Source organism: Oncorhynchus kisutch, linkage group LG1 (assembly GCF_002021735.2).
Source record: "Oncorhynchus kisutch isolate 150728-3 linkage group LG1, Okis_V2, whole genome shotgun sequence".
In the NCBI taxonomy this organism is placed as follows: Eukaryota; Metazoa; Chordata; class Actinopteri; order Salmoniformes; family Salmonidae; genus Oncorhynchus; species Oncorhynchus kisutch.
The window spans coordinates 50,259,958-50,282,918 of NC_034174.2; the positions used below are offsets into that span (position 1 = coordinate 50,259,958).

The 22,961-nt window shown below is 43.4% G+C and overlaps 1 protein-coding gene across 1 annotated transcript; it reads right to left on the reverse strand.

Moving 5' to 3' along the window:
• Nucleotides 1-9,429: 9,429 nt before the first annotated feature.
• On the reverse strand, nucleotides 9,430-22,405 carry LOC109891873 (keratin, type II cytoskeletal 8). Its single transcript, XM_020484350.2, has 9 exons — nucleotides 16,222-22,405; nucleotides 14,644-14,852; nucleotides 14,320-14,380; nucleotides 14,087-14,182; nucleotides 12,536-12,700; nucleotides 12,093-12,218; nucleotides 11,717-11,937; nucleotides 11,519-11,565; nucleotides 9,430-10,306 (listed from the first exon to the last, which is right to left on the reverse strand). The coding sequence occupies exons 1-9, from the start codon at nucleotides 16,699-16,701 to the stop codon at nucleotides 9,852-9,854; spliced, it is 1,860 nt and encodes a 619-aa protein (XP_020339939.1). The 5' UTR covers nucleotides 16,702-22,405; the 3' UTR covers nucleotides 9,430-9,851.
• Between the last annotated feature and the right edge of the window lie 556 nt (nucleotides 22,406-22,961).

Genomic DNA, 22,961 nt, shown 5'->3' on the forward strand with positions numbered 1-22,961 from the left:
GCCTGTGTGTGTGTGTGTGTGTGTGTGTGTGTGTGTGTGTGTGTGTGTGTTTGTGTGTGTGTGTGTCCCTGCACTGCATAGTTACACCATCCCTTACACACATCCCCACCCTTAATAGCCCTATTGGCACAGAGACACAAAGCCCCATGTGGGTAGTTGACTGGCAGTGGGAAGGGAGAGTGAAAAATGATTAACCTCAGTGAGTGGAGACTGCTGGGAGTGCCCTTAACCAGGTCAGGGTGTGCCCTTATTGTGCCAGAGTCTAAGCCAGGGAGTAAAGAATGGATGTGACAGTGACACAGAAAAGTTTGTGTTTAATTGAATACATACATGCAATGGACCAGAGTAACTTAACAGTGGCCAGCTTTCATTTCCGCAATGTAATGGAAAAACACAATGCTGGTTTGTTTTCCTGTGTTGACAACAGTCTACGAGGGGTGGGCAGACCCCAGTCGACAGTTTTTCTTCTTCTTTAGCCCGTGAGAGAGAAAGTTTTTGTAATGTTCCCTTCATGTTTGAGTGTCCCATTTTCCATTTGTTAGGGGAACATTCTATGTTAGCAAAAACATTCGGAGAACATTTTTTGCAGGTTTTGACCCTATAGTTAGAAGAACATTCCCTTGATGTCAAACAGAACTTACCCAGAACAAGGTTACCATGGTCGCAGAATATCCCATAATAATGTTCTAGACACCTTTCATGGGACGTTGCAAGAACATGAATGAGTCCAGTTTTCCGAGGGTTATAAGATCACTCCATCAACATCCCACCAAACATACACAGAACATGGTTGCCCCAAAAAATATAAAAAAATTAAAAGATATTAATGTTCTAGACAGGTTTCGTGGAAACGTTGAAAGAACATTTACTTGTCCCGTTTGATGAGGGTTAGGAAAAGATTCCCTTAATGTCAACCTGAATTTAGCCGAGAAATAAAGAAGAAACCCGCCCACTGCTCTTTAATAAGCTCTTGCGTATCGGCCTCGTGGCCTTCGTCAGAGCCTTTGACGAAGGCCATGAGGCCGATACGTAAAGCTTATTAAAGAGCAGCGTTTACTATCAAGAGCGGTGTGCGGGATTCATATTTTTTTCTCATTTTATTCAACTGTTACCATGCACCTGCAAAAAAGCTCAGATATATTGTATTAATGAACGTATTACTGTTCTATTATATTAATGACACATTTCATTGGACCGTTGCAAGAACATTCCTGTGTCGAAGGACTTTTGAAACATTGTGTCATGGTCCCCCGGACGTTTAGTTCCCAGCTTGTTCTGGGGACGTCCTTAAAGAAGTTTTTAGGACGTTGCCTGATGGTCCCAAAGATATGTTCTCCAAAAAAAATGTAATCGTTTCATTACACATTTGTTACGTTCTGACCATCGTTCTTGTGTGTTTTCCTTGTTTTAGTGTTGGTCAGGACGTGAGCTGGGTGAGCATTCTATGTTGAGTCAGCCTTGGGCCGGCTTACATGGCACCAGCCTTGCGCACGGTGTCCCCGGTTCGCCTGCATAGCCCAGTGCGGGCTATTCCACCTCGCCGCACTGGCAGGGCGACCAGGAGCATTCAACCGGGTAAGGTTGGGCAGGCTCGGTGCCCAGTGCCGCCAGTCTGCCTGGAGCCGCCAGTGCCGGCAGTCTGCCAGGAGCCGCCAGTGCCGCCAGTCTGCCAGGATCCGTCAGATCCGCCAGTCTGCCAGGATCCGTCAGATCCGCCAGTCTGCCAGGATCCGCCAGTCAGCCAGGATCTGCCAGAACTGCCAGTCAGCCAGGATCTGCCAGAGCCGTCAGTCAGCCAGGATCCGCCAGTCTGCCAGGATCCGCCATTCAACCAGGATCCGCCCGTCAGCCAGGATCTGCCAGAACTGCCAGTCAGCCAGGATCTGCCAGAACTGCCAGTCAGCCAGGATCTGTCGGAACCACCAGTCAGCCAGGATCTGCCAGATCCATCAACCTGCCTGAGCTTCTTCTCAGTCCCGAGCTTCCCCTCAGTCCAGTGGGGCCCGTTGTTAGGGTTCCTAGGCCAAGGTCAGCGGCGAGGGTCGCCACTCAAGGGACGCTAAGGAGGTCGACTAAGACAATTATGGAGTGGGGTCCACGTCCAGCCAGACGGCTCTGGCCAGCCAGAGCCGTCACCGCGGACAGATGCCCACCCACACCCTCCCCTATAGGTTTAGGTTGTGCGGTCGGAGTCCGCACCTTGGGGGGGGGGGGGATACTGTCACGTTCTGACCATCGTTCTTGTGTGTTTTCCTTGTTTTAGTGTTGGTCAGGACGTGAGCTGGGTGGGCATTCTATGTTGTGTGTCTGGTTTGTCTATTTCTATGTTTGGCCTGCTATGGTTCTCAATCAGAGGCAGGTGTTAGTCATTGTCTCTGATTGGGAACCATATTTAGGTGCCTGTTTTGTGTTGGGTTTTGTGGGTGATTGTTCCTGTCTTTGTGTTTGTGGCACCAGATAGGACTGTTTCGGTTTTTTCACGTTTCTTGTTTTGTAGATTGTTGTATTTTCATCTTTATTAAAGATGTACAAAACTAACCACGCTGCATTTTGGTCCGCCTCTCTTTCATCAGAAAACCGTTACAACATTACCCTTTGTAACTGGTGCTAAGCCCATCAATTACCTGATTAATGAAGGTAAATGAATGTCATACGTGTACAAGCATGTAAAATATGCAATGCGCCTGTATAATCAGTTTTGTAGTTGCAAAAAATATTTGCAGACATGACAATAAATGCAACAACACTAGCAAGCAGGTAATATCATGTGTGAATGAATACAGCAATACTTGCTAACATGTAACTTGATATGTTAACAGTTTGCGACCGGTGAATCTTCTATGAATCAAAAGTGCCTTTCTCAAATCGGTTTTGGCACTAATTTAGGACTAGCCTGTGCCAAAATTGTTGTAGTTACGACGTAATTGAGGCAGCCGTGTAGCTGGGCAAAAGTGACTAAGCAACAGGATAGATAGTAGACAGTAGCAGCATGGTGTGTGTGGCGTCAGTATGCATTTGTGCACGTGCAATGTATGTGTGTGTTGGGATGTCAGTGTAAGAGTGTGTGGGTAGATTCCATTCTTAAGGGAACGTTCTCTCAAGTTGTGGGAACATTTGTTGTTAGCTTGGGAACCATTGCTTCAACAAGAGTTTGAAAAAACAAAAAATACTGCTGAAATTTACAGTACAGTACAGTACAGTACAGTACAGTACAGTACAGTACATAAACATATCTTACTCTTTTGCACTGTATGTGCAGCAGGTACTATACTGGACACGCTCTCTCACAATCCTCTCGGGGGGCAGGCGTGGGAGATGTGTGTGACTGACACTCAGATACTCTGCATGCTCCAGTTGTGTGGGGCAGATCGATATGATAACGCTTGCAAGGGAGGCAAGCGATGGGCTGCAAACAATCAGATTCATCTCTTGTCTGAGTGAATTTGCCAAAGACTTGACATGTCCAAGACTTGACATGTCCAAGCACATCTTGTAATATTTTGACATCTGGCACTTGTTTGGGAAGCATATGCATTGTAACAACATGAATGAAAAGGGCACAGAGGTCAACATAAAAAAAAGCTTGACTTGACATCTGTAACAAGAATACAGTTTCGGGCATCTGGAAGGCTCCCACACACACACTGATAGATATGTACAGTATTTTGTATAAGAGCAATGCATAGATGTTGTATAATATAATTGAAGAGACAAGACGGATGACAACCGCATTGGAATGGGCAAAGAATGCCATAAACCTTATCTCACAGTCTGGTTGTTATCAGATGCTTTACGTGTGCCTTGGTCTGTTTAGGAGATGGAGATGGTTGTGAAATGGGATGCTGAGGGCGGGGGAAATGTCTTTCATGTCCTCCTTATCAACACGATAGGCAGGATATAGGGTATGGCCACAGCTGCTTGTTAGCCTTGCCCTCAACCTAGGCCTTGTTTGTTGACACTTGGGGCGGACTGAGTTGCACAGAGAGAAACAGAGCTGTTCAAACATATTTTGTGATGAGACACTTGTATGTTGAATTCTTTTATGCTCGCTTTTGTTTTAACCCTAAGAACGGAGCCCCAACCAAATGCATTTCATGCTCCAGGGAGGGAAACTTGCAAAACCGTAGAAAGAGAGGAGTTGGTGAGAAGAACAGTGTTGACCCATGTTCCGTGAAGCCTTCCACAGATCTGCTTGCAGAGGTCTAGCTCCCTCAATCCAACTAAAATGACACACCTATTGTGGAGTAAGGGATAGCTCCCCTTGCATGTAGTGAACCTGGGGCCTGTTACACCAAAGAAAACATGCTCTTGAACTAGCTGTTAAAGTGAACTGGACCAGCCAGCTAACAGGCTGAACCAGTTCACTTAGACAACTGAGTCAAGGTGGGTTATGCAGGGACATCAGTTCAATCCTCTTAGGACAAGTTACGTACTGTAGTCTGTCTGACCATCCATGCTTTTGGGCCATGCTTTAGGCGAAGGCCAAACTTTACCCTTCAATCAATGTCAAAACGAATGTGTTTTCCATTGATACCCCTGCAGAAAGTGTTTTTATCACTTGTGCATTATGTCTTGGTGCTACATGTTGCTTTTAAATCAGATTGTTTTGTTTCAATGTGTGGGATTTGCAAAGGACCACATCATGCAGTGACAAAAGAATGATTGAGAATAACGCAAAAGCATCGACCTAGCAACCTAATCTCAACTCCGGCCCCATTGAACATAATTCCCTTTGATTTCATTTGCAGGGCCACTGCAGAAACCAAATGGCATACATCTTAAATGGAAGACTCACAACGTAATGGAAAGCGCTGATCTCTACAACTCAAAATCACTGATTTGATACCCTGACATATGGCGATCAAACGGACTATGGTGTAGACTAGACGTTCAACAATGTCAAGAACCAAGAGAAAAGGAAAACAACCAGCCTATCCTTTGCTCATTCGGCCAACGTACGCCTCCCTCCGATTTTCTTTTATCTGATTCCACACTTAATGAAAACCTTGTCACCTCTCACCTGATCACCAGCTTGCTAAGAGAAGGACCCTGCCTCGATCCTTGAAAGATAACTATATTGTACATAAGCTGAGTATTGTAAAAGCAACTCAGCAATAGGGCCTGAGTTTAGACAGGTGTTTCTATTAGGTCATTCAACCCCTGCACATGGGATACATGCTGAGAATTGTAATAGACCTTTGGCTATGCATTTCTGAGGTACACGTTAGTATTAGCTTTGATGGTTACAAGTTAACTCATAGTCATAATGATAGCATGGTGCTAACTAACGCCTGCAAGACGTTTTGACAAGGTCATCAGGTGGAAGCAGTCAAAAGACCTGTTCGTTTCGTTTCCCACACTGTTGGAATGAGACACACCTCTGCCAAGCATCCAACAGCTTATGTAAAATACATATTTTTTTCCAACGGCTCAGCCGATTGTGTTCCATCATATGTCAGTGGACTCATGGGGATGAATGCAAACTTGTTACTACAGCCACAAGGCATGATGGAAAAAAAAGACAGCAAGCAGCCTACAAAGTTGTAAAAAGTAGTTGTCATTGTATGATTTATGTCGAGTCCTGAGGCATCGAAAGAGCTATGATGATACAAGTCAACTTGCCAGTGAATTACCAGCAGTATGTCATATTATGCTTTAAAATTAAGCTGTTAAACAAGATTTACAATTTAATGGCCTTGTACATATGTCTTGCTCCTTGTGTAACTCAATGACTTTAGTAGACCGCCACACGCAGTTGTTAGTTAAGTGGAAATGCTAAATGATTGGCGCACAAGTTGAGACGAGGCGTAGATTTATGAACGAGTTAGTTGGCTGCAGGACAAAAAGAAGTTGGCAAGGAAATTGAACGGAAGGTTTAAAGTGAGTTAGTACACATCTTTTATGATCTCTACACAAATTGCAATTAGTGATACTTAGTCCACCTATTATGGCCTAAGAGACAGCTCCCCTTGTATGTAGGGAGCCTGTTTTCCAGGCCCTAGTATGCCCATTGTCATCCTAGGGCCTGTTACACCATCGATAACAGGCTCTTGACCCAGCTGTTAAAGTGAACTGGTATAGCCAGCTGAGAGCCTGGAGGTTTAAAGTGAGTTAGTGCGTGCATGCGGCTTGGAGGATGGTCCACGTCGAATACACAAATTGCAATTCGAATGTCGTGGTCATCGAGTGGTTCTTCAATTGACGTTCCTTGATTGCTCGCGCCCTCTCCTCTCGTCCTTCTCAAAGCGCAATGGAAGAGGGGGATCAACTGTGAATCTTCTGGAACAATGTGTTCTGAGAAGGATACAAGATTCTGTAGTGAGAACTAACCCTGTCCTTCACCTCTGCCTGCATGAATTGTACAGTATGCCATGAATTGTACAGTATACCATAACATTTTCTAAATGCGTACTTTCAACATTCACTGCGGTTTTATGGTCTTGCATGTGCTAAAGGCCACAGTGCACAGTGCACAGTAAATCATATATAACTTTACTGACCTGAAATTAGTATTGAATGAAGGTAAAACGGAGTACTGTATATGTTGTACTCTGGAGCTGGGTTTCCCAAATTCGGTCCTGCCCCCCCCCCCCCCCCCCCCCCCAGCTTTAGTGATACCACTCACTTTTTGTAGGCACATACCTGTTACCTGTTCCCCACTGCCCTAAACACCTCTTGTGTAACCTGTGCCCCCCTCCACCCTAAAACACATCAAATCTATTGTGTATGTGCTTAACACAAAATCCTACATATTGATTTTACAATTAAACTATCATCACTTTGTTTGCAATAAAATTTAAATATATATTATTTGCAACGTTGTTTGCAAACATTGTGGCAAACGCAACTCAAACAGAAATGGACTATTCCATTGGCATACTACAAGTGCATGATTTATGACAGTTTCTAGTTGAGTTAGAGGAATCCAATAAGCCCTTAAGTACACCGCAAGGCATGTTGTGCAGTGTTGAAATATTTCTTGTTTCGAGTAATAACAAAAAAAGAAATCTGTGGAATACACACAAATGGCGTGAGAAAAAAAAGGCAGATAAACCGTGGCGTTCATTGACATTTGACAAGTCGTCAGGAATGCATGACCTTAAAACATTTAGCATTATAAAGATGACAATACTAGATACTGCAGAACTCATCATTATGCATTAATTGGTCTCTCTGGTTTCTTCCACTGCTAAGTCACATGAAATGTCAAATGCAGGCCCAGTTTGGGCTTGTCAGAGGCTGCAGAATGAGCTGTGGATCCAGTGTACTAATGAGCGCAATTGTTGGTTGTGCTTAACTCACTCTGACAGTACACGATGACACATTTTCCATGTTAAGAGAGAGAGAGAGAGAGAGAGAGAGAGAGAGAGAGAGAGAGAGAGAGAGAGAGAGAGAGAGAGAGACCTTCATCTAAAATGTATCTAAAAAAATACATTCTCATCAATCTACACACAATACCCTATATTGACAAAGCAAAAACAGGTTTTTGGAAGTGTTAGCAAATGTATTAAAAATAAACAAAATAGCTTCTTTACATAACTATTCAGACCCTTTGCTATGAGACTCGAAACTGACTTCAGGTGCTTCCTGTTTCTATTTATCATCCTTGAGATTTTTCTACATGATTAGAGTCCACCTGTGGTAAATTCAATTGATTGGACATGATTTGGAAAGACACACACATGTCTAAATAAGGTCCACAGTTGACAGTGCATGTCAGAGTAAAATCCAAGCCATGAGGTCAAAGGAATAATCTGTAGAGCTCCGAGACCGGATTGTGTCGAGGCACAGATCTGGGGAAGGATACCAAAATATTTCTGCAGCATTGACGGTCCCTAAGAACAGTGGCCTCTATCATGTTTAAATGGAAGAAGTCTGGAACCACCAAGACTCTTCCTAGAGCTGGCCGCCCGTTCAAACTGGTGAGTATGCAGGCCATGGACAAACTGGGACATGTTCAGCTTCCAGGAATTCTTGCGACATGGGGCCGTGCATTATCATGCTGAAACATGAGGTGATGGCGGCAGATGAAAGGCACATCAACGGGCCTGAGGATCTCATCACGGTATCTCTGTGCATTCAAATTGCCATCAATAAAATGCAATTATGTTCATTGTCCATAGTTTATGCCTGCCCATACCATAACCCCCCGTCACCATTGGGCACGTTGTTCACAATGTTGACATCAGCAAACCGCTAACCCACACAACGCCATACACTGTGTCTGCTATCTGCCTGGTACAGTTGAAACCAGGATTCATCCGTGAAGAGCACACTTTTCCAGCGTGCCAGTGGCCATCGAAGTTGAGCATTTACCCACTGAAGTCGGTTACGGCGTCGAAATGCAGTCAGGTCAAGACCCTGGTGAGGACAACGAGCAGGCTGATGAGCTTCCCTGAGATGGTTTCTGACATTTTGTGCAGAAATTCTTCAGTTGTGCAAACCCACAGTTGTCCCGGTGGCTGGTCTCAGACAATCCTGCTGGTGAAGAAGCCAGATGTGGATATCCTGGGCTAGCGTGGTAACACGTGGTCTGCAGTTGTGTGGCCGGTTGGACGTATTGCCAAATTCTCTAAAATGACATTGGAGGCAGCTTATGGTACAGAAATTAACATTCAATTATTTGGCACCGGCTCTGGTGGACATTCCTGCATTTAGCATGCAAATTGCACACTCCCTCAAAACTTGAGACATCTGTGGCATCGTGTTGTGTGACAAAACTGTACATTTTAGAGTGGCCTTTTATTGTCCCCTGCACAAGGTGCACCTGTGTAATGACCATGCTGTTTTATCATCTTCTTGATGTGCCACACCTGTCAGGTGGATTATCTTGACAAAGGAGAAATGCTCACTAACAGGGATGTAAACAAATGTATGTGCAACATTTGAGAGAAATAAGCTTTATTTGTGCGTATGGAGAATTTCTTTTATTCCAGCTCATGACCAACAATTTACATGTTGTGTTCGTGTGTGTTTGATCTCATGCATGCGCCTGTGTGTGCGCGCGTGTCTTTCTGCTGGATTTGTGATGTCGCGTGTGTCTATGGAGGGTGTGGTTAGAATGTGTTTGGTTGATTGCACAAGTGGAGGTTGGAGTGTGACATGCTTCAGGCCAGTACCTGTCTATCAAGACTGATGGCTTGATCACCTTCTGCATTTTTGCAGCTGCACTCTGCTATGCTATGCTCCTTGTTATTATAAACCTCTGTCTATCATTCTGATCTCTTATACAAACGTGTCCCTTTTCGTGTTTTGATCTTTTCCCCATCTCCATTGACAAATATAGAATCTTCATTCCATACTATGAAAATGCTGTTGAATGACATGGACACATTTCATGAAATTGTCCCTTTTGGTGTGCGTGAGGATAACAGCATCCACCTATAAAATGACTCTTATGGACACTCATAGAATAAATATGTCACAGCACATAAAGAGGTTGTTTTTTTCTCCAAGGACTTTAATGGGTCTCAGAGCAAGCAGAGAGAGAAACATGTGCCACAATGACACCTGCTGGTGACTCGAATGGACACTAGGGGTCGACTTTCAGGGGCCTTTTAAGGGAAATCTTACCCCCAACCTTTCACATTTACCATTTTAAAACAAACCCTTTGTGGGTAGGAAAAGTTACAGTTAGACTGAGGATACAGTTAGACTGCCTGTGATTCCAGGTGGATATATGTAGCCTGTTTGATATGTCACTGTTCTGTTCAGCAGGTAAATACACTAATAACCTGGCTAGAAAAGTGAAACTAGTGGAAGGGTGAAAGGTAGGTTGGAGAAGCATATATCTGCGACAGATAGATCCACAGTATGCTAATTACGCGGTCACCCGCGATTAAGAAATCTCCTCATTTGTCGCTCTCAGCCACCTGTTCCTCGGCATGGTTGGACGCCGCATCAGAAGCCACATTCGAGGTCACCTCGGCATCATCGGTCTTGACTAAGGTGGTCTGGGATTTGTTGTTGGTGACAGTGGAACTGCTATTGACACTGACGCTGGCATCCATGTCTCTGCTAGTAGCCAGGCTGTTGCTGCCTCCCAGGCTGATACTGACATCCATGTCTCTGCTGGTGCCTTTGGCGCCTCCCAGGCTGATGCTGGTATCCACATCTCTGCTGGTAGTGCCTACCAGGGTGATGCTGCCAGGCAGGTCGAAGCTGCTGCCTATATGGTGGCTCTCATGGCCACTGACGTAAGTGCTGCTGCCGTAGCTGGTGCTGCTGACCTTGTATCCCCCCGTTGAGCCGCTGACATAGCTGGTGGTGCGACTGCTTTCCAGGGGGTAAGAGTTGTAGTTCGTTGCTAGAAGTGGAAATTAACATGTCGGGTTATTGGAGTATACATGGATTTGTGTTATTTATGTACAATGTACATGTGTTTAATGTATTTTGATTATTTTGATTTATTATTATAGATTTTTTTAAATGATTATTTATTACAAAAAACACAAGGAAGCGGTAACATTAAGGTATTAGAACATGAAGGACAAACAATACAGCATCAAGACACTACCAAACGTGTATCAGTCTTTCCGCAACAGAGCCATCCTTATGTGTGAGGGTGCGTGTGCATGATAGTGATATAACATATATGTCATGGTTTCCTTTTCCATGATCACAATCTTGTGAAACCCGAACCCTCCAAGATCCCCCCCCACAGTTCCCCAATAGCTGTCCCTCAACAATTCGAGACCCCTCCCACAGCCCCCCCCCCCCCCCCCCCCGAAGAGAAAAAAAGTTATAATACAATTCATTCCATTCCCCACCCGCAAGAACCCCCCCAATGCACCAACAACCAAGCGAATGAACTAAAGAGAAATAAGGAGAAGACAGAAGAAAACAACTATGCAATAATAATAATCCATTTAAAACAAAGGATATCAAGGACAACTGGAATCATAACAGCAATGCCAACTGTATATGCTTGTGTTCTTGTATGTGTTTATTTGAATGAGAGTGTGTGTGTATGCATGTGTACAAACACCTGCACGGCATCAGCCTCAGGCAAACCGGCATTAGTTGTAAAAACACTGCCACTTAGTGTCATTCACATGTACTTTCATTATTTTTTATTTCGAGTTTTTTCCCCCTTTATCTTTTGACCATCATTCTCTCTCTCTCACACACACAGCAACTCCACTCCCACTTGTCTCCAATTCCACATACCAACCCTCAGCTTCCCTCAGCCCATCTATCTCTGCTGGCCACCCACTTCGTGTTTCTACACAACACATATCTTTCAACTATGCTGTGTTTAACGTACAATTTCAATCTATCTAATCGAATAGAATCTACAGATTACGTGTTGAAGATAAATACTTTTACTGTGTTTAATGTATTTGATACCCTTCCACTCATTCCTCTTATGGACTCTTATGGACACCCATATCATGAGCCATTATCACAAGTCTGTCCTCCCCAATTAAGGTGCCACAAACCTTCTGTGATGCACATGAATAAGTAATAAGCAACAGGTGAAACAGCATAGCTGTGGTATGTAAGGGCATTCACTTACAAGAAGACTGTTTGGAGATGTTGACCGACTTGATTCCATTCACCAGCCTGGGGAGAGGAGAGGAGAGGGATATGTTCAGTTAGCAAATGAACTCATTGGTCATCATCAAATTGTCCTAATCATAGAGTTTCATGCCTGAATGCTTTCCTCCTTACTTCCTGTGACTAATCAATAAGAACATGGCCTCAAGTCTCGTACCTGCTCTCCTCTCCTTCCAGCAGCTTCCTGTAGGTGGCGATCTCAATATCCAGGGCCAGTTTGACGTTCAACAGCTCCTGGTACTGGCGTACTTGCATGGTCATATCCTGCTTGGCTCTCTGCAGGGCCACCTCGAGGTCGTTAATGCGAAGCCTGGCGTCCTTCACCGCCAGCTCACCGCGCTCCTCGGCCTCAGCGATCTGGTTCTCCAGGTGGCCGCGCTGTTTTCAGGCAAACAATGTTTTTATGCATGTTCCTATTGGTAGATGTTGGTTACCGTACAACTGAATAGGAGAGACAGTCTAGGCACACCAATGGTGTTATATAAAAATACACTGAGATACATATTTACTGAGAGACGTAATGTGGCACTCACCTGACCCTTCATCTTGTCAATTTCAGACTGATATCTCATGATTTTGCGGTTGATATCTGCGATCTCTACCTTGGTGTTTTTCAGATTGTCCTCATAGTTGGTGGCTGACACCTGCATCTGTTCATACTGTTACAGAGACAAAATCACGTTACTGTCATCAGCCAAAATATAGAGACATAACAGTGAAGTCATCCATCAATGCTAGCCTCTAGCTAGCAGTGTAGATACCTGAGACATTCCATTGACTCCATTCCAGCCATTATTATAAGCCGTCCTCCCCTCAACAGCCTCCACTCCTATCCACACTAGCATACCGTTTAGGCATTGGGCATCCATTCTCAGTGATATGCTAGTATGGACATTGGAGCATAGCCAGTATTGAATCTCGGAAAGGTCACGATGGCGAGAACGGTTTCAGGGGTCTCACGGGAGAAGGGACTTACTTTCTGCGTGTACCAGGTCTCGGCCTCAGCTCTGCTGCGGTTGGCAATGTCCTCGTACTGAGCGCGCACTTCAGCCACGATGGAGTCCATGTCCAGGTTACGGCTGTTGTCCATCTCCACCACAACAGAGGTGTCCTTGATCTGGCCCTGCAGCTCACGCAGCTCCTGAAGAACCAAGAGAGGATGGAGAGAAGCCTTTAGATTTCAGAAAGCATCTACTCTTCACACAAGGTATTCAAAATCCTGTGGAATCTACAGCATAGGCTTAGGCCAGGGGCCACATGTTTTTCTCGCTTTCAAATAGGTACATCCTTCTCTTCTCCTCTCCTAAGCAACTCTTTCCCGGGTCCTTAGTGTACAAGAGAAAGTAGTACACTATGTTTTCTGTCAATATACCTGGTAAAATGATGGTTAACAAAAAACACTTAGGGGGCCACTATGAAGTCAGTGATTTCTTTGCAAAATGTTGCTTTATATTTTTCCTAGTTTTATATTTTTGGGGATTTTTAACTCTTAAAATTACAATTGTTTATAGAGAAACACTGAAATTGAATGTTCTGAGTAAATGTCAATGTCATTTGCTTGAATAAACTTGTTTTTTAAATGTATTTTTGAGCGTAATTCCCCATTAATTGCTCATCTGGCCCTTTAATTGTGCATCTAGTGTGCCATCTAATGTGCCTGTCTAGTGATGGTTCTGTACTGTTGCTGCTCGTTTCATGGAAAACTTAGAAAATAACAAATAATAGATACAAATGACGAACTTACTCACGATACACTTCTGCCAGGTAAGCCTACTTTTCCATTAACAGTATTTCTGTCAACGCACAAGACAGTTATCACATCAGCTGGCTCTAGTGATGGAATTCAGTCTTTTCTGTGCGCCGGCTCATTTGGCTCGATTCACCTAAAAGAGACGTTAATTTGGCTCCCAAACAGCTCTTTGTTCAGTAATGCTTTGAAATGGACCTAAAACCATGAAAAAATAGTAAATCTCTAATTGAAATCCTAAAACATTGCCTACCATTATGTCAGATTGTGAAATATGAGTTCGAAACATTTTTACCTGACAAACTTATTAGATGGCCTGCAAAAGAAAAATTGGACAACTGAATGAGGCTCTCTCCTCACTATATTGTTCCTGCACTGAGGAATTATCATCCTCAAATAATGTTTTTGTAACATATCCACTGATAGCTGCTAATGAAGCAATAGTAAAAGTACGCTAATCAGGGAGCCAAATGAACGGCTCTTTCACATATGCGATTCGGTTCCCGATGTTCAACAAAAAGAGCCAACTGGCTACACACAGAGTGATAGACAAATACCCGCACCACACAGGCGGAAAGGAACAATAACGCTGGAAATGAATGAATGAATGAATGAATTAATTAACACGTGAAAATTGCATGTACTTTCAGAATTGTGGGTGGTCTTTGAGCTACTGGTAGCTACTGGTAGCTTGCGATCGACCTGTTGGAGATCTCTGAGCTAGGCTTTCAAATGTTTTCTGTCAGTCACTCCCATTGCAATATAGACATGGTACATTACCGCGTCATAGATAGTCCTGAGGAATTCAATCTCATCAGTAAGACAGTCCAGCTTGGCCTCCAGCTCCGTCTTGACAATGTAGGCAGAATCTGCATCCTGAGAAAGCATAGCAGAACATACCTGGTTCATGTACTTTTCTACTTCAGCCAATTTTTTTATGTTGTGGTTAAGCAACAATGCACTGTAAGTTATCCATGTTGGGAGGGGCTTGTAGAATTATCGAGTCTACTGACCTTCTTGAGGAGAACAAAGTTGTTTTCAGACTCGGTACGCTTGTTGATCTCATCCTCATACCTGAGAATAGAGCAATCAAACAAGAAACATTGCTGACAAGCTTAAAGTGAAAGAACATTTAGGATTAAAGATTTATTCAATCAGAAAGAAAAGTTCCATGAAATCATAACACTGTATTTGAGACTCAGATGTGGGTCCCTCCTAGTCAAAATGATTTAAATAGAACTGTACAACTTACACAACTTTTAAGCGAAGAAAGTAGTTCAATAATAATCACATTTTGGTGAACTACCCCTTTAACTTTTAATGTCAAACCCACTCACCTGTTCTTGAAGTCCTCAACCAGGCCCTGCATGTTCTTCAGCTCCCCCTCCAGCTTCATCTTCTCGTTGCCCAGACCATCAAGCTGTCTGCGCAGGTTGGAGATGTAGGCCTCAAACATGGCGTCGATGTTGGAGCGGGTGGTGGTCTGGTCCTGCAGGAGACCCCACTTGGTCTCCAGCATCTTGTTCTGCTGCTCCAGGAAACGCACCTGCAGGGACAAAAGGGAAATGGTCAGTGTCATTGACTGAAACTTGTGAATGACAGGATGAAGGAAGGAAGGGATGGCCGAGTGAGAGAGAAAGGAAGGGTGGATGGGTGGAAGGCACAAACAAACAAATGAATGAATGGATGGATTAATTAATGTATGAATTAATGTGCATATACTATAAATGAATGGATGGAGCAAAAGTGTGAATGTATGTACAGACTAAAGAATGGCCAACAAACAAATGTGTCATTGAAGCAGAGTACCGTGTTTCAGCACGATGTGGCACTCTTTCTCAATCAAAGTTACACATATGATTCATGTTGTTCCAAGTGTTTTTTGACCTCATGCCCCCTGGGTGGGGTTCCACTCAAAGACAAGCATGGAGGAGAGAACAGAGGAGGTGTGTATCGCTAAGGTGTGGAGGAGGGGTCGTGGAGTGGTCAAATGTTAATCTGGCGGTAAACATAACTGATTTATGACAGTTATGTTTTATGACTGATTTATGACAGTTATGTTTTATGACTGTTATGACAGTTATGTTTTTACGACTGATTTATGACAGTTAGAAATTGAATTATTTGATTCTTTACAAATAAGGGACGCTTGACACATGTAATCACTGTAGTTGACAGTTGATAAGCCATGCAGGAATGGGCTGATTTTTCTGACAGTGAACCTGCCATGTCCTGTTTGAGTGTGTGGGCCACAATGGCACATTGAGCAGAGAGGATCCTGTGAACAAGAAAATCCATAGTAGCCTACAGAATCTACAGACAACAAAGTGTCCCCACATATCGTTTTGTGGATTTAAGAGTCAGTAGCTAATGCTAGAAGGGGTTTCCAAACAACAAACTCTGTATTCATACAACCAACCACATCTTGTGCCTCTGGCCCTATTTCTGTCTCCACCCATCTTTCCACTCTTTCTTTTACAGTAAAAGGGTCAGGGCAAGAGGGTTTTCAGTTGATAACCAATTTTGCATTTCATATTCTTGCATGCCTAAATAGGGCCCAATTAGTCATATAATCTATTTCCATAGTTTTGTTCACAATGTACGTTCAGTTTTGGGCACAATGTTTCACACAATGGTTATAGCTAACATCAAAAAAATCCTTAACAGATAACCGAAATCACAAGAGAATCTGCCCCTTCCCAAAGGCCAAGTTAATACAAACCATACACGGGTCAGGTATTTCACTGTTCAATGCTGTTAAATACCTGAGGTGAGTTAGATTTAGCTTGACCGCTGTGCAGAGTGGGCAGGGTTTGCACCTTCAGGACGACTCAAGCTCAGCTCCAGTGTGTGAAAGTACTTGGAATGCACTATGCATTTGACTCTGGTGTGATCGGAACTCATGAGAAACTGACCTTATCGATGAAGGACACAAAGCGGTTGTTGAGGGTCTTGATCTGCTCCTTCTCGTGGGTGCGGACCACCTGGATGTTGGGGTCGATCTCCAGGTTCAGGGGGGCCAGCAGGCTCTTGTTCACCTGAATAGCAGTGATCTGAGGGGGACCCACACATGTCATCTTCCCACCCCCCATCCCCATACCACCCCCCATTCCCATACCACCGCCAACACCCATGCCCGCATACCCAAACTCCATCCCGCCCCCTCTTTGCCCAGTCCCTCCAGCCACGTACCCCCCAACTACCCTATAGCCACCTGCTGCCACACCCCCGGCGCTGCTGCCAACACCCCCATAAGAGCTGCGGACGCTGTAGCTCTGTTGTCTGGCTCCGCCGCCATAGCCGTTGCTGGAGTTGCTGCTGAAGTTTTGAGACCCCAGGCCTGCAGAGGAGGACCTCAAAGAGTAGCTGGTGCTCTTCACAGCTCTGGTGGACATGATGACTTAGGTTTTAGCAAGTGCTACAGTAGGTGGTCTGTAGAGCCTGGGAGATTCGCTGCAGAGAGAGAGAGACTCGTGCAGATGGAGCTCACTGTTCCCTGGCCCTCTTTTTATCTGGAAAGGGGAGGGACCGAGGGACATTATGATTGGCTAGCATGCAGTAGGGGAGCGCAGAATGGGGGAATGCTGGAGGTAATAGAATTTAATCATGTTACACATTTACAGCGCACCAAGTGAATTTGAGAGTGTACAAAACTTACATAACAGGGATTGGAGCTGCTTTTCTTTATTTGCAGAATTATGTGCTATCATAATGATATTCTGACTATTCGTATCATAATGTATTTATGTTAGAGTCTCAATACAGTTGACCAGTGCAGAATGCATTCTTTGCATCATGAAAAACCTCTTCAAAATTCCTAATGAATTGTACAAAAACTAAGTCCAATTCTGGGAATGGGCTCTTGTTAGATGATTGCTATAGAACTTGGTGCTCAGCATCATCATTAACAGTTTGTCACCATTAACAATGTACCTTGCTGCAGCAGGCATTTTGCGTGTGAAAAAAGTAACTTTCTAATACCCAGAACTGTATTAGTGAGCTAACATACAGTATATAGTGCAAAGATATTCCATGAGTAATATTCTCCCAAAATCAAGAGGCATATTTCAATATGACCAATGAGCAGCCAAGGAATCTTACACAGACAGACTGCACTTGTAAGCAAGGCCTTCTATACACTCCATTTTCCAATGAAACAAGAAAAGCAGTCAATTACCCGTATTCATAAAGTGTCCCAGAGTCGGACTGCCTTTTAGATTATAATGAATAAAGATTATATGGACAGGTGTGATCTGACCCTAGATCAGCACTCGTTTTATAGATACTGGCCAGACATCTGTACCTGGAAGTCAGATCCTGTACAAGTTGTCGTTCTTGTACCTGCCAATTTCTTTAAAGTACGGTATATACTGTATCTTTACCTCCGGGCTTCACTTCTTCTAGTGTTGACACTGTGATTGACTAGAATAAGACACACACTGTACTTCAATGGAAGTAATGCGATTCGGTTAATTAATAGTTAGCAGTTAGAGCAGCGGTGTCAAATCAATATGGCCGGAAGTGGTTTGAGTAAAATATAATTTGGGGGAGGGGGGGGCTGTAATGACAAAATAACATATCAAATGTTCTGAGGAGAAAGCAAAAGTCTGTGCTGACTGTTGACCCAGACATGAAGCATGTGTGTGGACGTGGCTGTGTAGGTGTTTTACAGGCTTGTTGCTAAGTAACACATGGGAAAGGCTTATCAGAATTGAACTGCTGGGTTGAAGAGATAAATAATGTCTGTCATGCAATGAACTCAATAACTCACCCCAATGAAGTCAGTTGGGGGGAAATGATATAGTATTTAATTTTTCATTTAATTTGTTTGAGTCATTTTGACTGATCTGATCGAGTAGTAAATCAGCATTGTTCAGTTTATCCCAAGTATTGGAAACTTTAACTCCATTTGTAAACAGTCCCAAAGTTGCACTGTGAAGAGCTTATACCATTGGAGCCTTATCTGGCTCAAGCATTACCATATTTGTCAAAGTGACCAATGACCTATTGTTCAACACATTCATCACTAAACAAACAAAAACAGCTGTATTTCTCTAATCTTATCGACCTTAATAACTGACATATATGGGATAAAAATCTCTCTTGTCCTCTGGGTGAAATCACTGCGTTCCTCATCTATTGTCAGAGACCTGAAGTAATTTAAGAGACACCCTTTTGACATCTGACCCTCTCGCCCCGCAGCCTCCAGAGACGAGAGATGTTTTGGTTTGTGTGCGTCGGTCTTCAAATGCGACACATAAAGATTGGAATGTGCTGAGATAAACACGTACATGCGATGAGTGGGTGAGGGTTGGAGGGGCAGAAGACAACGATTAGCCGCTGAGAAGAAACAGACCCTCTTTAGAAAGAGAGAGGTTGACCTCGAGTTGTATGGGGCTGCTGTTCCGAATAATCCTAAGGGCGTGGCGATATGGGTTGCATAATTCCGCTACAGGCATCTTCCTGCCACCTACATCTGTGTCTGAAGTTTAGTCAACACTAGGGCAACGATTTTAGCATCCCATAAAAACAATTGGACGGGTCCAAGTACGCCTGCCTGTTTGCACATAGACTGCCACACCCTCTTCAGTTATGCCGGATTGGAGTTGCATGGCTTGAGGCTGGGTCCCCCTAGTGCTCATTCGTAGTGGACTGTAATGTGTACGTAAACCACTGTGCTGTTTCTTTGCCTTGTGATAAATCATAAATGCAATAATGTCATGCTTGTTGAATAGGAAAACAAGACCCTTTTCCCAATGGGATTCAATAAAGGTAAGTAAGTAGGTAGTGACTAACGAACTAACTAAGCTTTATTTTGCAGTCCCTGGTGTGTGAATGTGTGTGCGTGAATACTTTCTTAATTTTCCTATGCAAGGATCCTAATAGAAAAGAGATGTCATTCAAATAACCTTTATTGTCATATTTCTAAAGTATTTTTTACTATATATTCCAATGTTCCTAAAGAGTGTGAAGGCTGACTATGCATTTTCAGTGGAATTGTATAGACTCATGAACTGTAAGTCTACAGGGAACATGTTAAAGGGATAGTTATCGGTTTCCTTACCTCGTAAGCCAGGGTTTCCCAACTAGCGGCCCACAGGCCAAATTTGGCCCAGGAGTGGTTTCATTTGGCCCCCCAAGTTTTCTGAGCAAAAAAAAGTATAATATTAATTTTCATTTATGGACATTAAAGACTAAAAACACCAGGAAATCAGGTCCAAGGGATTTTAATTTAAGAAATCTGTTCCCAATATTCCCACATATAATAAGAGACACGTGATCATATACAAATGAAAGCAAGGTTTGAAATTATCACGTTTTAGTCAAACATATCTACTTGGGCTTCTTGCGGTAAATTTGTAGTTTACCATTGATTGGTAAATATGTTCCGGCCAGCCGACCATCTGCTCAACAAAGAATCAACACTCGGATGAATCTAGTTGATGATCGGTTTTGGTCCACAAATGCTAAAAAGTTCAACCAAATTCCAAGCATGATTGATGTCATACGTTGCCCATAAACTGCTTATTGGGGAAGGAAACCATTATGCAAATTTGTATTTGGGTGAACTATCCCTTTAAGAGACTATTGTGGTGATTGACTGCATTTTCAGTAGAGGGTTTGTGTATTCATTGTTATGTACGTGTCTGTGTTAAAAAGGAGCATATTAATTAAGAGGCCATGTTGCTGACTATGCATTTTCAGTGGTGTGTTACTGTATTTGTGGACATGTGTAAAAAGGGAACATACTGGCACTAAGACTCTAAAGATGGACATGACAACTCTGAGAGAAAATGGCCCGCAACTGTCACATTTCACTCATGTCTGATGAGCGACCTTCACAGACCCACATGGCCACACCTTGCTCGTAAAACTGGAATTCCCACGCAGATATAAGAATGTAAGCAGGACATTCAATAATGTTCAGGGTCCCAGGGTGTCCAAGGTCTTTATCTAAGACTCAAACTCCTAATTTGCTATAAAGAGATCAAGATCCACCCTCCCTTTTCTTACCCTTGCTCCTCTTTTTTTCCTCCCCCTGGCTTAACTCCAAGTCATGGGATTGAGTGAGTAAGTGCCCTACTGACATATGACGTTGGCACAACGTTGTAGCACTGTAATTGTCTTAGCTAGGTAATCACTCACAGGTTCAGGGGTAACAGAGTGGAAAGTGAGTAAAAAAGAAGAAGAGGAGAATAAACAAGTAAAAGTTCATCCGAGAAAGTTCAAGCTGGGAGGGGGGGGGGGGGAATTCAGTCTCCTCTTGAGCTTAATGCTCCAATGGATTTAAAGCTAGACTATGGCCTGTATACAATCAATTGGAGAATGTGGATTTCTGGACAGCACTTTCAGAAGTGCATTTGATTTGCACTGACAAACATTCATTTCAAAGTGGACTATCATTTCAAACATTTTGTAATGGCGTAGAAGTAGTGAGATAAGTCACTCTGATTCTATTGAGAAGTTCCTCTTCTTCTGCCAATTAAACTGTTTTAAATAATTGAGGTGTACTGCCCAAGCGTTGCATGAAAGGACTGGGCATTGATACATCCTGTATGATATGAGAGCTGTTGTGATGAAGAGGCGAAGCTTTGAAACTTGATCAACCGTGAAGGTGAGGTAGAGTCAGAGTATAAAGAAAACAAGGGGAAGTGTATGGGCTTTAGCCGACTTCCCCTGGGTACTGTGTTTTGTTATTTTGTCTCTAGGGTCCATTTTGTGAATCCGCCCTAGCCAGGGCATACAGTAGTGTCGTCAGTGAGGGTCGTTGGGAACCTGTTATTTTCCACTGCTATAAACGCCACCACCTATTAACTTTGAGACCATCTCCTTAAGGGCAGAGGGTTTAATTCGGCGCGTTCTGTTACATTTCCACAAACAAATACCCCTTAATTGAATTATGTCTATGATATATCTGTAGGGAGAAAAAAAAAGCACGTACCATTAAAGGAATACTACGGGATTTTGGCATGCTAGCCGATACACACAGACTTCCAGTCGTTGCTCTAACACTGGTTATCATTGGCTTGCGAAACTACTTCAAGATTCCGTGTAAAATGTTACATTCTGCATCTTTCTAGTCTGTCCGTTCTTCTATTATGTCATGCTATGTTGTTTCTGACCTTTGAGAGGTAATGTTTCCACTCACAGTGCTTTTCTGGTATGTTCTCTTAAGAACAATGGATATAGATGCGTTTTTGTGTACTGGATGAAAAACTCAATGGCTCTTTCTGTCTCTGTGACCTTATTACCTTTCGGGTGACACAATCAACATCAATGAGATACAAACCACTAAAAGATATCATTCAGCCTATCACAGCTATCTGCAAACATTCTTTTCAAAGGTATCACCTTGAAGATATCAACTACACAACCAAAGAATTTTGTGAAATCAGTGTCCGGCATTCTACCACTCAAATGTGACACAAGAGCACCCCCCCATACCCCCTTCTCCCAATCCTATCCCTGAAACCAGAGAGAGACAGAGACACTATGGTATCAGCTTACCAAAGTCTTTGTGCGCGTCACATCATCACAGTAACTTTTTCTTGATGTGTTTGTTTATTTGACATCCAATGACATGGATGTCGATTAAGGCAGCCCCCCGTGTAACAGTATAGCTTCCGTCCCTCTCCTCGCCCGTACCAGGGCTCGAACCAGGGACCCTCTGCATACATCAACAACTGACACCCACGAAGCATCGTTACCCATCGCTCCACAAAAGCTACGGACATTGCAGAGCAAGGGGAACAACTACTTCAAGGTCTCAGAGAGAGTAAAGTAACACTATTAGCGCGCACACCGCTAGTCATTTCACATCGGTTACCCTTTCGACCTCCTCCTTTTCCGCAGCAACTAGTGATCCGGGTCAACGGCATTAATGTAACAGTATAGCTTCCGTCCCTCTCCTCACCCCTACCTGGGCTAGAACCAGGGACCCTCTGCACACATAGACAACAGCCACGTTACCCATCGCTCCACAAAAGCCGTGGCCAAGAGGAACAACTACAAGGTCTCAGAGCGAGAGACGTCAACGATTTGAAACGCTATTAGCGCGCACCCCGCTAGTTAGCTAGCCATTTCACATCGGTTACACCCGCACCTCTCTGATTCAGAGGGGTTGGTTTAAATGCGGAAGATACATTTCAGTTGAATGTATTCAGTTGTACAACTGACTAGGTATCCCCCTTTCCCTTTCTGCAAGTCAGTTTACTTTAGCCCTGCTGCTAAGCGTGTCCGTATCCAGTAATTTTGGGGTTTGGCTGATCAAGTACATAGAAACTACACACTGGGCACAGACGTCAGTTCAACATCTAGTTTTGATTTACATTTGGTTGAGTTGTCAACTAACATGAATTAAATGTGAAATCAACAAAACATTTTACCATGTCATTGGATTTAGGTTAAAAGCTGGTTGAAAAAAAGACAAAATTCCATTACATTGATGGCTTTTTTCAAATCCAATCAGTTTTCCACTTGATTCAACCCCAGCTAGCACATAACTTTCTGAGAACCATATGTTTCTTAGAGCTTGGTGAGAGCATAGTTGTCCTATTGTTATTTTGCATACAACCTTCTGATAACTTCTTGGGAATGGAGTTCAAAACAGTTAATCTGAACTAAGCAAGCAGTGTTATTAAAAGTCTTGTGGAAA

What these genes read in the sequence shown, in the direction of transcription:
- LOC109891873 (XM_020484350.2), bottom strand. Translation starts at nt 16,701, where the DNA reads ATGTCCACCAGAGCTGTGAAGAGCACCAGCTACTCTTTGAGGTCCTCC. An exon ending in CTGGAAGGAGAGGAGAGCAG is followed by an intron (nt 11,566 to 11,716) that starts GTACGAGACTTG and finishes TCCTCTCCCCAG; the next exon opens with GCTGGTGAATGGAATCAAGT. An exon ending in CATCTCCAAACAGTCTTCTT is followed by an intron (nt 10,307 to 11,518) that starts GTAAGTGAATGC and finishes TTCCACTTCTAG; the next exon opens with CAACGAACTACAACTCTTAC.